Below are 13,358 nucleotides of genomic sequence, written 5' to 3' on the forward strand. Positions count from 1 at the left end.
GTGACGTGCTAAATGGGAGCGTATAAGGCAAAACGCGAAGAAGAGGTCATCATTTCTTCTCTCTTCCCTAAAACTCTACAGTTTGATAGTGGAATGTCAACCCCATCGGATCATTCAATTCCCAATATAGATACAGCATCTGCACCGCACCACGACTCCAACGATCCCCTCACCTCGCCTACGCAACTCTTCCACAGCACAATGGACCAGCTCGCCAATTTTGGGCAGAAACTCAACCCACTTGCCCAAAGACTCAATCGTGGATTCGGTCAATTCCGTCAGGTAGATAAGAGATTGGATTGATATGCTGGTTGGATTTAAGCCTCATTTATTTTATGTTCCACTTTTCCGTGCGCGTAATAGTATGCTCAAGAAAAGATGGGCACCATCGAGGACGTGACCGAGCTGCCTCAGGACTACAAGGAGCTTGAAAAGGTATGTTCTTCCATTTCTGGATGAAAAAGCTGCCACATCTCATTCCCTCGCTCGCTTTTCTCAATTCAAGCGTGTCGATGCCCTTCGCAACATCCATCAAGGTCTTCTTCGCGTCACCCGCACCTACACCACCCGAAGCTACGACTACCCGGCTCAGCTTCAAGAATCCCTCGTTGAGATGTCTCGCACGGTCGGCGATCATCTCCAGCTACTGACACTCTCTCCTGCTGAGCGCGCTGAATTCGAAGGCGCCCAGGCCCACAAAGCCCAACTGGAGAAGCAAGCCCCGAAGACATTAGCTCATGCATTATCTAGGGCATGTACGCAAGGCGCCGAGCAAGTTGGAGCGGAGGAGCCACTAGGAGCGGCCCTCTTCAAATGTGCTGCAATTCAAGAGAAAGTTGGCGATGCGCGGTTGAGAATGGACGACGAGGTAAAAGCGATTTTACCCATTGAGCCCAGCATGAGGGCTCTAGCCGAGTTCGAATAATGATTCACGTCTTCGTTTATTTGACATGTAGATCACAGCCAAGTTTGTTCAGCCTTTCAACACTACGCTTAACACGCTGCTTGCCCGCGCAATGAAGGCTCGCCGCAACGTTCAGAGCCAGCGGCTGAATCTTGATGCGATTCGTGCGAAGCATCGCTCTGTCCGCCCAGAGAGAGCTGAGGCCGCACAGGTCGAAATCGAACAGGCAGAGGATCAATTTGTGGCCGCTGTCGAAGAGGCAACCACACTCATGAAGGCGGCGCTTGACTCGCCCGAGCCGCTGCGCAATCTCAGCGATTTCGTCGCCGCCCAGTTGGCCTACTTCAAGGAGGCCACCGAGTTGCTCACGAACTTGGCTCCAGAGCTGGACGAGATTCAGGTCACGCAAGAGGCCATCTATCGGAACAGCCGGAATGAATAGTGCACATAGACAAAAATCGGACGAGCGTGCGATGGGGTGCGGATGTAAGGTTTATTAGTTTTTTTTTTTTTAGCGTTAGGCTTCTTATCGTTATTCGCCTTTTGAATGATTTTATTTTTTTGTTAGTGTATTCCTTTTTAATAAAAAAAAAAAAAATAAGCCTTTTCCACCATTTTCCTCTGGGGGTGAGGTATCGAGTACTGAGTTTGCATTCTAGAAATTCATAAAATATTCTCTACTGCCATTTCGAATCATAGAAAAAAAAAATCAAATTAACTCAATCACACGCTGGCATGACACGAGTAGAGAACAAAGGCCATATATCCGCGCCGCCAACCTCACACCATGAAACGATGATAAATAAGTACAAACACAAAAAGATGGGCTATACTCAAGAAAAGAACACTTTATGCACCTATATATATATTTAAGTATAAATAGAAGGAGGCGGGGGAGGGGGAAGGGGGGTGGGAGCAAATCATAACTTTGGTGTTTTCAATGAATACCAAAATGAAAATGCGCTGCACCGCTATTCGCCTAACTCCAGTCAATTATCCGGCTCCGTTTTACCAGACGCACTCGCTGTCGCTACCGTATCACGGAACGCGCACAGCGCGGTAGCCACGGGGATCACCTTGCGCACCCGGCGGATGAGATCATTCATTTTCTCCTGCTTCTGGGCATCGAGTCTCCTCTGTGCTAGCTTATTGCGGCGGCTCTTGGTGGGCCAAAGTAAAACGGTGCGCTCAAAGGACCACCAGCTATACACATAATCCAATATAGAACTTATCATGAGAAATGGCGAAGAAGCAGCATCGCAGAAGAAATGAATCGTACCGGAATAGCTGCACCTTGACAAAGTCAAGCACGAACATGTAGGCCAGCGAAACTCCCATCACGGCCAGACCCCACCACCAGCCTATCGGAGCAATACCTTCTTTCTCACCAAATATACCATAGATGGACATGAACCTGTGGAAAGGAAAAGGAAAAGGATCAGGGGTTAAGCCAAAATGAAGACAAAGGGCCAGTGGAAAAGGACAAGTGTCCGGGAAAACTCACATCGCAAACACCTGGGTGGCCAAGATGACAATGGTGAACACCACGGAGGGAAGGTTCTGCCAGATGTATCCCGGGATGCGAGTGGAAAAGATGACAAAGTGCGGGCAGGAGGAGATATGCAAGTACATGATGGTGTGAAGCTCGTTGTCGGTCACGTGAAATGCATCCCTCGCGACGTAGAAGTGGGCGAACGACATGGCCGACAAGAGGAGTGCCAAGACCACGCTCATAAACATCAGTTGGCCGAGACGCCACTTGTCGGGGCGTGCCGAGATCTGGGTGTTGTCCCACGCGATCACAATCGTGGCCGCATCATTGAGCACGCAGATGAGAATTAGGAGGAGAGGGGGCATCTCCCATTGCTCGATCAGCGTGATCAGAAAGAAGAAGATGAGGAAGTGGATGGTGGACGTGATACGGTAGAGGGCGTAGGATCGCATGCGTTGGAAGATGGCGCGCGAGGTCTTGATTCCGTCGACGATGGTCGAAAGCCCCGGCGCAAGCAGAACGATGTCGGCGGCTGAGCGAGCGGCATCCGTGCAGCCATGCACCGCGATGCCGACGTTGGCTTTCTTGAGCGCTGGCGCATCGTTCACTCCGTCTCCCGTCATGCTCACCAACAGTCCCTTCTTTTGAAGCAGCTCCACCACACGGTACTTGTGCTCGGGAATCACCTGGGCAAAGCCATCGGCGCGCACGCAATGCTCTGTCACCTCCTCCTCCGACTTGTTTGGGTCTACGAGGTGGTTCGCATCGAGAATAACCCGCTGCATTCCAAGGCGATGCGCGACCTCCTTGGCAATGATCAGCTGATCCCCGGTGATCATCTTCACGTTCACTCCCATTTTCTGGCACTCGACGATCGTGGCCGCCGAGTCGGGCCGGGGCGGGTCCAGCAGCGAGATCATCCCGACCAGCTCGTATTGCTCGATGTCGCCCGGGATCGTGCGTGCCACTCCAAGAGCACGCAACCCACGACGAGCGAGGGCATTCACCGCGCGCACCGCGTCATCGTTTCCACCGACCAGCTTGATGATCACCTGAGGGGCGCCCTTGGCAACCTTGAAGACCTCCTTGGTCTCCAAATTCGCAACCGTCGCGTTCGTCATCTTGGTGACCGGGTTGAATGGCAAGAAGGAGGTGACCTTGTAGCCGGGAACTTGGTGCGGGTTGGGCCGATTCCGAAGTATCTCGAGTTGCTCCTCGGCCGCCCTGCGCACCGCGCTCTCGATTGGATCGTTGGCCCCGGGCTCCGCAGCAAGGTAGGAGTAGAGGAGAATGTCGTCGGCCGAGAAGCCAGCGCACAAGTAGGGCTCATCGAATGTGAGCTCGTTGAGGGTCAGAGTGCCGGTCTTGTCCGAGCACAGCACCGACACCGATGCCATCTCCTCTACGGCGGTCAAACGCTTCACAATGACCTTTTTGCGCGCAAGCTGCTTCGAGCCGAACGCCATGGTGACGGACATGACGGTAGGCAGCCCGACGGGGATGGCGGCGATGGTGAGGATGAGAATCTTCTTAATCGAGTTGAGGGGGTCGCTTGCATGCGAGATCCCGAGCAGATACCCGAGCAGCACCACCACCATGATCACGGTGATCAGAATGAGGAAGTTCCCGATCTTGTTGACGATCTTCTGGAAGTGGCCTTCTTCCGTCGTGATCGCCATGAGGTTGGCCGCACGCCCGATGAAGGTCTGGCTCCCCGTCTTGGTCACCACGGCCATTTGCTGGCCCTGCTTGATGACGGACGACGAGTACACGGTGCCGCCCTTGTTCTTGGAAACGGGGAGCGATTCGCCGGTGAGGGCAGACTGGTCCACCTGCAGGTCTCCCTCGGTGGGCTCATGATTCACGCCAATGCCCAAGAGACGCGCGTCCGACGGCACGATATCGCCCAGTCGGAGCACAATGATGTCCCCGGGCACAAGCTCCGCAGCGTCCAGCTCAATCAGCTTCCCATCACGCCACACTTTGGATTTGAGCGCAAGGCTTTGCTTCAATGCGTCGAGAGCGCTCTCTGCCTTTGTTTCCTCGACGAACCCGATGGTCGCGTTGACAAACAGCAGGCCAAGAATAATCCCGAAATCGATCCAGTCGCGCGCGACGGCAGCAAGGATACAGGCCACCTCGATCAAATACGCGATGGCGCCGGTGAAAAACCCAAGGAACTTAAGGAATGGGTTGGTTTTCTTCTCCGCGAGTTCATTGCGGCCAAATTTAGCGAGGCGCTCGGCTGCCTCCTCGGAGGTAAGACCCTTCGTAGGATCTGTGTGGAGCAGCTCCTCGAGTTCAGGCGAGATTTCATCCTCATGTTCATGGTGCTCGACATGTTCGAACTCTACTCCGCCCTCTTTCTTCTCGCTCTCTTGCGGCTCCTTTTCATCCTGCTTGCTATCCACTTTCGAGCGGGTGTCGGAGGAATTCGGGCTTGTGGGAGTCACCTCGACCGTGTCGGTGGAGGATTCCTCAATTATACTGTCATGAGTGTGCTTTTCGTTACTAGCGGGCATTTCCAGGGGATATATTCCGTTGAGAGGAGGGGATTGATACCAAAAAGAATGGCGCAAGTGTCAATGCCTGCTCGAAGAATGAAGAAGAGATCTAGGGCACGGAAAGGTGTCTAAGGCAGGAATTAAATGAGAAAACCAGAAAACCAGAAAAACGAAGTCAGATTCCCTGAAGTAAGAAGGATGAATTTAGTTTGTTGAAAGGAGATTTCATAAACGTTTTTCAGGACACTACTACTTTTTTAGCGAGTAACTTTATCACAGAGGTACAAAAAAATTACTCAATATGGGGCTGTTCGCACAGGGGCATTTAATATTAAGCGGGGGGAGAGAAGGAGTTATATTCGAAATAGGAAAAAAAAATAAAAGGAGAAATAAAAGGAGAAATAGTAAGAAGAAAAAAAAGAAATGCGGGGTATATAGAAAGCCCTTTATATCCGTAGTAGTTGAGAGGAACAGAAATGAAGATAACCAACTACTCCACACCAAGTGTGGCGTCGGCTGAACTTTTTTATTCATTAATCTCCTTATGCCAAAATTTTCATATATTGGGTTTGGCCAATAAGACAATATTAAGGTCTTGGCAGAATTTATGGTTGATCGATATACCACTAGGTTTAGGTGGAGTGCGCGATTTTTCATGGTGTTGTAATAAATTGTTTTTATTTTTTTTATGTTCCGTCAGCGTATTATCTGGCACTAAGCTGTTTTATTCCATCCGAATGCCAAGAGTAAACTAAAACAATGATATGTGTAGTGGGAAAAAAAATATAGACGGTTTGACAATAATGTATGCTTAACACTATTTGAAACACGCATCCTGGTCGCATTTTACAGCCTTGTCCATGGTCCCTGACGTAATGATCCCACCCGCGTGCTGGTTCTTCTCCAGCTGCTGCTGCTCGGAAACAATCTTATTAAGCGTGAGCCTGTCCTCTTCCGCTATATTTGCAATGGTGGCACATGCGGTGAACAGTTCCGAGAGTGGGACGAGGTCGCCAAAGCTTTGCTCCCTGTATTCATACACTGCAAAAGGAAGGAAGACAGAAATCAGAATGATGTATAGCCTCCCTAGCCGGGCCAAGCTTGCTTAAATGAGTATTGTTTACCCGGGCCACCGCTGCCTTGCCTCAAAACGTATAATCCGCCGTAATGGAACCCGTCACCCTGCAAGTTTCCGTTCACGCCCTATTGTTATGGTGCAGGTTCACGCTTAACAGTAGTGTCACATGCGCAAAGAGCAAACCAGTATCTACCGATTTCACAAGCGAGCGATACATCGAGGTCCACATCCCCAGCTTGAGGAAGTTGCTCATACTGGCGACGCGCGGCTTCCCTCCCCCGAGGGCCGCGTAGAATCCCTTGTCCTTGTCCCAGTACAGCTCCCCGTTCCAATATTCATTGAATTCGTGAGCACCAAGCTGCTCGTGTACTACGGCAAGCACGCGGAAGCCCTAAAAGAGAAGGTTTTTCAATGGCGTCAGAAATCGGAAGGTACTCCGGCCAAATGGGGAGAAGGGGAGGGGGACGGGAACTGACCATCCGCTGCTCAAGAAAGTCACGGTGTTGACGTAGCAAAATAGCCTATGACAATAAAAGATATATGAATCCATAGCCTCCATTGGGTGGGTTTGAAGGAGCAGCTAGGGCCAACCTGCTCGCGACAAAAGAGACAGCCAGGGCGACGGACTGAAGAAGGCAGATAATGGAGAAGGGTGGAGGGTTAATTGCATTCCATGGCATTTTGTGTAATGAAGGAAATTCCATGTCGGGCTTATTTCTACACACCCACTAGCACCACGGTTGGCTTGTCTTGCCAGAGATTCGTGGCGTTGAAGCTTTCGTCTTTATCCAGGTCATGAAGGGTAATGGATTCGAGAAGTGAGTATGGGGTGAGTTCTTTGGAAACGGTCATTGTGAATGGTGAAGACGAGAGTTCGAATTAGGCTTCTTTTTATTCCATTGAGGCTCTGAGATACAATTTTCATAAATCAAGCAGAGGGGGGATATAAACAAAGATTTCACATGGATCGAATAGAAGGAAATCGAACGACCGCTCTAAGGGGGCAACGACAAATAAGGGATGCCGTCACGAAAAAGAAATATTGGCTGACTGAACTGTAAAATTGGAACTCCTCGAGGGAAACGTCGGAATGGGCTCTTAATAAGCAGAAATTCGCAGTTGTTCCGCACGCTAGTTTGCGGTTGCCGCATGCGACGGCAGGCAGTTGAAAATCTTGTTGACCTGCTCGGGGCCGAAGATGGTCGATTCCAAGTCACGGATCAATCCCGTCTCCACGTCGTAGCACCAGGCATGCAGATACACTCTCTGCCCGCGATGCCACGCGTCCTGGACAAAGCCAGTGTGGGCGACCTGCTCCACGGAGCGCATGGTGTTAAGCTCGATCAGGCGACGTTCGCGGGAAGCAGGGTCAAGAGATTCGAGCTCACTCGCATGGGCTATATGGAAATGGCGGAATGAACAAAATCAACATCACGTCGACTCAATGCACGCACGTACCTTTGTAGACATCCTTGATAGTGCGCAGCCAGTTATCAATCAGCCCGTACTGCTTGTTTTGTAGTGCAGCTATGCACCCTCCGCACTTATAGTGGCCTGCATGAGGCTCGTCAGCATGGAGCATATACTCGGTAGTGGATGAATTTCTACTCACCGCATACGATGATGTGCTCCACCTTGAGAACTTCAACCGCATACTGAATGACCGACAATGCGCTCAAATCGGTTGAGGTCACCACGTTAGCAATATTACGATGAACAAATAGCTCGCCGGGACTGGTTTGAACAATTTGATCCGATGGTACCCGGGAATCGGAGCATCCTATCAAAGAAAATAAGATGCTGTGAGATTTGGCATGATGACAAGTCCTGTCCCTCTTTTTTGCTTACCTATCCAGAGAATTTTTGGTTGCTGTCCTCGAGCCATCTCTTGGAAGAGCGTTGGGCGCTGCTTTTGGAGGGTGAAAGCCCAGTTCCGGTTGTTCTCCAAAAGGCCTTTAAGATCGCCATCGTTGGCCGCAATGGGGTTGGGGGAGTTGATGGGTGTATATATAGCCTCTGCTCACAGTAATATAACCTCTTGTAAGCGTGTGCCAAAGAATAGAGCGATGCATGCTTGGACTCTACCTTTGTTCTCTTCGGCCTGCCTCTGGGATTCTGTGTCTATATTGCGACTATTCTCAGCCTCGACAGCAAGAAGGGTGTTTGAGGAATTAGTAGGATCAGTCATATTGTTAGAAAGGCAGAGAAGGATGATCAATAAAATAAGTTGATTGAGAGGGAAGGAGGGATTGTCGATGTTTATCACGTTGCGCTTTTATGGGCCGCTTTCACCTTTTTTATGGGGCAAATTATCAGATAGCGATGGGTACATGGGAAAAGCTCTGGCCCAATTCCGGATTATCGGAGAGTATACAATTTGTAGCGTCATATCCGTATCCATCCCAATTTCTCCCCATCTTTTGTGAAGCCTCCAAATTAAAAAGAATATTCTAGTAGTTCTATGGTTTCAACCCACATCTTTTGTACGTATTAATAATATGCACAAGTCACTTAACTAGGGAAGATCGTATGTGGGGGGGGGGGAATATCTTGAGGGAAAATGGCCAGGAGGATTTTCTTTCACCAAGTAGGCAAAATGAATCGGATCAAACGAGATCCGCCCGCTTTCAAATGCGGTTCTGCTCTGCCCTGAATGCCCGTCTTTTGGGCTATATTTCTTGCCGCCGAATAGGGAATAGACATTTTCCCATGGAAGGACAGTTTAGTGGGTTACCAAACGCACAATATGTTAATAACATTAAGATTGGAGTTAGATTTTATATCTAGATATTTAAGCGGCATTATTTCTTTATTATACATGTACACTAATGCAAGCTTAAACGGGCATGAAACTGGACAGGTCGAAGCTTCGCTGAGATAAATACATTCATCCACTTTCCAAGACTTTTTTCCCCCGAAACCATATTGTCGTTACAAAAGAGGTTTAGGCATTCGCGGTTCAAAGGCTAAAGTAAGCGAGAATAAAATGAAATAGATTAAATGAAAACCCAAAGTTAAAAAGCTAAGGTAAGATGAGATGACTTAAAGAGGTACGACATACCTTTCTCGTCCAATAATCGTTGCTGCTGGCAACATGCCTCCACCCATTGAGTAGTTACTACCCGAGGGACACGCTTTCGGCTATAATTTAGATAAAATGGGTCAAACAAACAATTTTGGTTCTCTGGCTCTAGGTGGTTTACCCTCGGAAACTTTCACGTATCCTATCCAAGCGAGTCATGTCATTCTCATCAACAACTACGTGGGTAATATCTTCTTCAATTCTGCCTCCATCGCAGACAACTTGCCCACCATTCCACCGGATAATAATGGAGATTCGCTTTACACTGTAGGCATTTTCATAAATATTAGGCTAATCCATTATTAAATGAATAAGATCATACCAATTGTCATTCGCCAGACTTTCACTCTGTCTGGTAAAAGCATGTGGATTCCGTGGAACATCCAAATAAATAATGAGAGGACGGAAGAGATTTCCAGGGAGTATATCATCAAACGCATCCTCAGCAATAGCGTCGATGAGGGAGTTTAGGGGACCTATGCCCGTAAGAGAGGTGGACTTATCCAATGTCATTCCCCCAAAGATCTATTCAAAAAACGGAATAAGTTGGGATTCATGGGATCTTCCCTGCGCAACACAAAGCTAGCCTTTACCTCCCGTAGCGATTCCACCGTTAAATCCTCGGTATAGCTATCGCCCCAAGGATCCAACTGCTTTCGGAATTCACTTTGTCGCTTGTCAGTAACATGAAGCATGTATCTAATAAGATAGAAATAGGTAAATAAGATGAAGCCCCTGACTATTGGCAGAGTAGTTCGAACTTTGGTTTGAGTGGAATTAGCTCGCGAGCAGTAATACAGTCTAGCAACCACTGTGTTTTGACTATATCATGTGTGTTCTTTTGGATGATGGCTTGCGCCCGAATATCTATGATGAACGTAAAAAACTTGAGTAAACCATTCGATGAAACAAGCAGCGGCTCCTTTCCCTCTCCCATCCCACATTACATTTTGGATCGTCCACTATGGCCAGCAAATCCCTCTTCACTTTCGGGTTTTGGTAGAATTGTCCTCCATGCTTTTTAATGAGAGTCTCAAGTTCTTGTTTAGAATACGCCTCGTTCCCCTTGAGTATCACTAAGAAAAAAAAGGTGAGATGATAAAAGTTGAATAAATGAAAACTCGAACACATACAAAAAGCCATGTTGTTAAAAATATCCGATTCCACCTCCACTTCAGAAGTGTTGGCAGCTAAGAATTCCTTTGGCACAGTATATTTTGTAGCCTGATACATAATATACATTAATAGATTCACTCAAGGGGTCCACTGGGAGTACACGAATACCTTTCGGGTGCCCGATCTTTTCGATTTTACTTGTCTAACCACAATTGAAAAAAAGAATGCAAAACATAAAAAGTTAGTTATCAAGCAAAAGCAAGAATGAATGAAATGAACTCACTCCTGTGTGTGCTTCAAAAAACTATTTGTTCTTCCTAGGTCCTCTTGGTGCAATTTGATGAGCTCTCTCAGGGTTAGCCCATCTTTAGTATTCTTATCATCGCGGAATCTGACAAAGCGAGGAAACCGTAAAGAGTATCCTGATCCCATCATCGCTGGGCAAAGTGGGAAGGCATATAAATATCAAGAATATCAATTAAAGATAGTTCGGTGAAGGGTCTGCTTACGGTTAAGGAGAATGCTGCCAACTTTCAACTCCACTACGATGGACTCGTTGGGATGTATATAGACATCAGGTTTGTCTCGAGAGCCGCTCCCAAAGCCTAGCCAAGTTGGCGGGTTGGTAGGGTTGAAGCGCTTCCAACTGGTAAGCCGTTGGCTACGGGAAATGAGCAAGAGTCTTCAGTCGCTGAAAGAAGCAAGAGTGTTTTCTGCACCTACTTGAATTCATCCAACTGTTCGTTCGAATATCCGGATCCAAACCGACATAGAGTCAACCATCTGTTGGTTCACAATAGTCCAGAATTAATAAGAGAAGACGGAGGGGATCCAACAAAATTTTAAAAACACACTTCTCAGAGTCTGAATCAGAGTCACGGACTGCGCAAAGAAAGTGGGAGAGCTTATCTCCACGTCTTCCCGCTCCATAATATCCTCCTAATGAATACAGTATCAACCCAAATCCACAATAAATCGTCCAACAGTATACTCACCCACAATGACTACATCCAAATTATCAACAAATTCATGCAGGTAGTCAGGCTTCAGCTTGATCCAGCTCTTTGTCCGTTCATTTAATACATATTTGCTCTTGGGATTTTTGATCATCAAACCTTCATTCCTAAGATCAGATCAAAAGTTGAACCCAGCCAAAAAAAATCATCAAAGCAAACTTAGTTTACCCCTCCAGGATTGTCTGCTCGAGTGCATCATCGATATCTTTTTTAGTTGAGCCAAGATTATGTGGCAATATCATGATATATCCCTTTTTATCTTCGACAATACGCCTGGCAATTTCGTAGCGTTTATCAAGAGGTTGGTCGAGCAGTGGTGTGCCGTTGCAATAGAGTGCGTCAAATATAACAACTGATATATTATACACAAGTTTAGTTTATAGCAGCCGCAGGTAATTGATGTAGTTTGATACGTACAGCAAGGACGTGGCTTGTCTGGGTCCACAGACATGTCTGAGGAGTATAAATTTTAAAAAGAGAGAGGAGATTAACAAGACAAGGCTTAAAAAGAATTTATCGCGCTATTCACCTAATCCAACCGATTTTAGAGTGCCAAATTCAAGAAAAATATCTATTATTGGGTCGTATGCAACCATTTCGCCATCCAATATAACACTGAGCACAGTAGGGGTTAGAAAATAATCGACGACGGTCGACCAACTGCTATACAAACCTGTCAATATTTTGATGAAATTGATCATATATGAATGGCGTCAGAGAGCCTTCATCTTTGTTTGCGCCATAAATGTAGGTATAATCTTTTGCATTCCTAAAGTTGGGATGAACATGAGGTCAAGTTAATTTGGACATTCATGAGGTCATATATATTACCGTGACCAATACTGAAACTCTGCACCCTTCACGTGGAGTTGTATTCGCTCACCGTCTAATTTCTGTTCAAGCCAAAAAGGTTCTTTGTTCATGGCCTCCGGAATTTGATCGATAGCGTCCACACGCGAAGCCAGCATTGGTTTAAAAGGCAGAAATATCGAGACAGGCTACGGCGGAAAGAGGTGCAGAATGTATAATGTGATGGTCAAACCAAATAAGCCATATAAAGATTACCCCAGTGTGGAGTCGAACTTGAGGATCAAAGAGATCCTCACATACTTTTTTCAGGTCACTGCAAGTATTGAAAAGATCGTATGCGTCCGGATGAAAAGCCTTGAAAACGGTTCTCTCACTGATTCCAATCTTTAAATCTTAAAATAAATATGAGCATATGAGAAAATGGCTCGATAAGCAAGGATCCAAACCTTTTAATATAATTCTAATAATCCACTTTTGTTCCGTGGCAGAGCATTCGAGGAAAAACCGTCGAAGAACGGAAGCTTGGGTATCTCTGCGGAAACCAGCAAAAGCTTCAATATACTGCATATACATGGATAAGAGAGCAGTATATACTTGTCCACCGCATTACTGAGCCGATCTAGCTGCTCATTCACCTCGTAAATGGTCATAAAGCTCCTCCCTGTCAGAGTTGACCGCTTTGCAATAATACCGAATGCGATCTCCGCGAAATCACCAGCTAGTTTCTAAAAATGAAAATGAGTAGAGTATAGAGCTTGGAGGAGCGATAAGGCCCATATGATTGCTACCAATTTTTTGGTTCCAGGCAGACGCCAATGTATCAAATTTTTTGCGTCTTCAGAATCCTTTCCTAGGCCAAGGACATGCACGTAGAGCTTTGCTAACTTGGTCTCTTCCAGCTTGTACATCTTACGCCCTCTATCTATCTAAATTCAGGCAATTTGGGAATGAAATTCTGGTTCGAAAACATGGCTGTTTGGAATAATTAAGTGGGTTTTTACATGGGAGAGGATCAGCCTCATGGCCGGATAGATATCACCGAAATATCGCCTCCAACCCTTTGATGTAGACATGAGATAAAAGAACATCGTTAGCATAACAGTGTACATAGTTAACACATGGGGAGAGTTTTATTTACAGTAAAATATCTGTGCAATATGGCTTCTTTTCTTATTTTGCCTTGCATGCCAGACATTAGTTCGAAGAGTCGAGCAAGATCCGAAAAGAGGGGCTTTCTTTGAGTGCCTGGCAGCTGCGTCTGGGATTGAGTTAATTGAGAGGACGAAGATGCAGATGCGTCTGCATCTTCCGGCGAGATTGGTGACGCCTCTGACATCCCAAAATATGGCTAATTAC

The 13,358-nt window shown here is 47.0% G+C and overlaps 5 protein-coding genes across 5 annotated transcripts; 1 reads left to right on the forward strand and 4 right to left on the reverse strand.

Moving 5' to 3' along the window:
* Nucleotides 1–12: 12 nt before the first annotated feature.
* Nucleotides 13–1,346, forward strand: VTP21DRAFT_1732 (uncharacterized protein; the record flags this gene model as incomplete). Its single annotated transcript, XM_069391852.1, has 4 exons — nt 13–282; nt 364–435; nt 506–868; nt 957–1,346. The coding sequence occupies 4 exons, from the start codon at nt 13–15 to the stop codon at nt 1,344–1,346; spliced, it is 1,095 nt and encodes a 364-aa protein (XP_069251069.1).
* A 547-nt stretch (nt 1,347–1,893) lies between these two features.
* VTP21DRAFT_1733 (uncharacterized protein) lies at nt 1,894–4,918 on the reverse strand (the record flags this gene model as incomplete). The annotated part of the gene is made up of 3 exons (XM_069391853.1): nt 1,894–2,107; nt 2,184–2,318; nt 2,409–4,918. The coding sequence occupies 3 exons, from the start codon at nt 4,916–4,918 to the stop codon at nt 1,894–1,896; spliced, it is 2,859 nt and encodes a 952-aa protein (XP_069251070.1).
* Nucleotides 4,919–5,717: 799 nt separating this feature from the next.
* On the reverse strand, nt 5,718–6,830 carry VTP21DRAFT_1734 (uncharacterized protein; the record flags this gene model as incomplete). Its single annotated transcript, XM_069391854.1, has 6 exons — nt 5,718–5,941; nt 6,025–6,103; nt 6,172–6,369; nt 6,455–6,499; nt 6,570–6,604; nt 6,704–6,830. The coding sequence occupies 6 exons, from the start codon at nt 6,828–6,830 to the stop codon at nt 5,718–5,720; spliced, it is 708 nt and encodes a 235-aa protein (XP_069251071.1).
* Nucleotides 6,831–7,109: 279 nt separating this feature from the next.
* VTP21DRAFT_1735 (uncharacterized protein) lies at nt 7,110–8,166 on the reverse strand (the record flags this gene model as incomplete). Its single annotated transcript, XM_069391855.1, has 5 exons — nt 7,110–7,375; nt 7,437–7,532; nt 7,591–7,758; nt 7,827–7,994; nt 8,064–8,166. 5 exons carry the CDS (start codon nt 8,164–8,166, stop codon nt 7,110–7,112), a joined length of 801 nt encoding a protein of 266 aa, XP_069251072.1.
* Nucleotides 8,167–8,909: 743 nt separating this feature from the next.
* On the reverse strand, nt 8,910–13,338 carry VTP21DRAFT_1736 (uncharacterized protein; the record flags this gene model as incomplete). The annotated part of the gene is made up of 25 exons (XM_069391856.1): nt 8,910–8,944; nt 9,040–9,119; nt 9,182–9,325; nt 9,383–9,585; nt 9,654–9,759; nt 9,822–9,927; nt 10,008–10,136; nt 10,194–10,284; nt 10,345–10,378; nt 10,460–10,613; nt 10,686–10,837; nt 10,900–10,959; nt 11,031–11,115; nt 11,172–11,299; nt 11,361–11,544; nt 11,610–11,645; nt 11,722–11,807; nt 11,866–11,961; nt 12,024–12,190; nt 12,258–12,394; nt 12,449–12,534; nt 12,597–12,727; nt 12,791–12,928; nt 13,004–13,060; nt 13,141–13,338. The coding sequence occupies 25 exons, from the start codon at nt 13,336–13,338 to the stop codon at nt 8,910–8,912; spliced, it is 2,823 nt and encodes a 940-aa protein (XP_069251073.1).
* Nucleotides 13,339–13,358: the final 20 nt, after the last annotated feature.

The sequence above is a fragment of the Calcarisporiella thermophila genome (assembly GCF_041956535.1).
Source record: "Calcarisporiella thermophila strain CBS 279.70 unplaced genomic scaffold VTP21scaffold_12, whole genome shotgun sequence".
Taxonomy (NCBI): Eukaryota; Fungi; Calcarisporiellomycota; class Calcarisporiellomycetes; order Calcarisporiellales; family Calcarisporiellaceae; genus Calcarisporiella; species Calcarisporiella thermophila.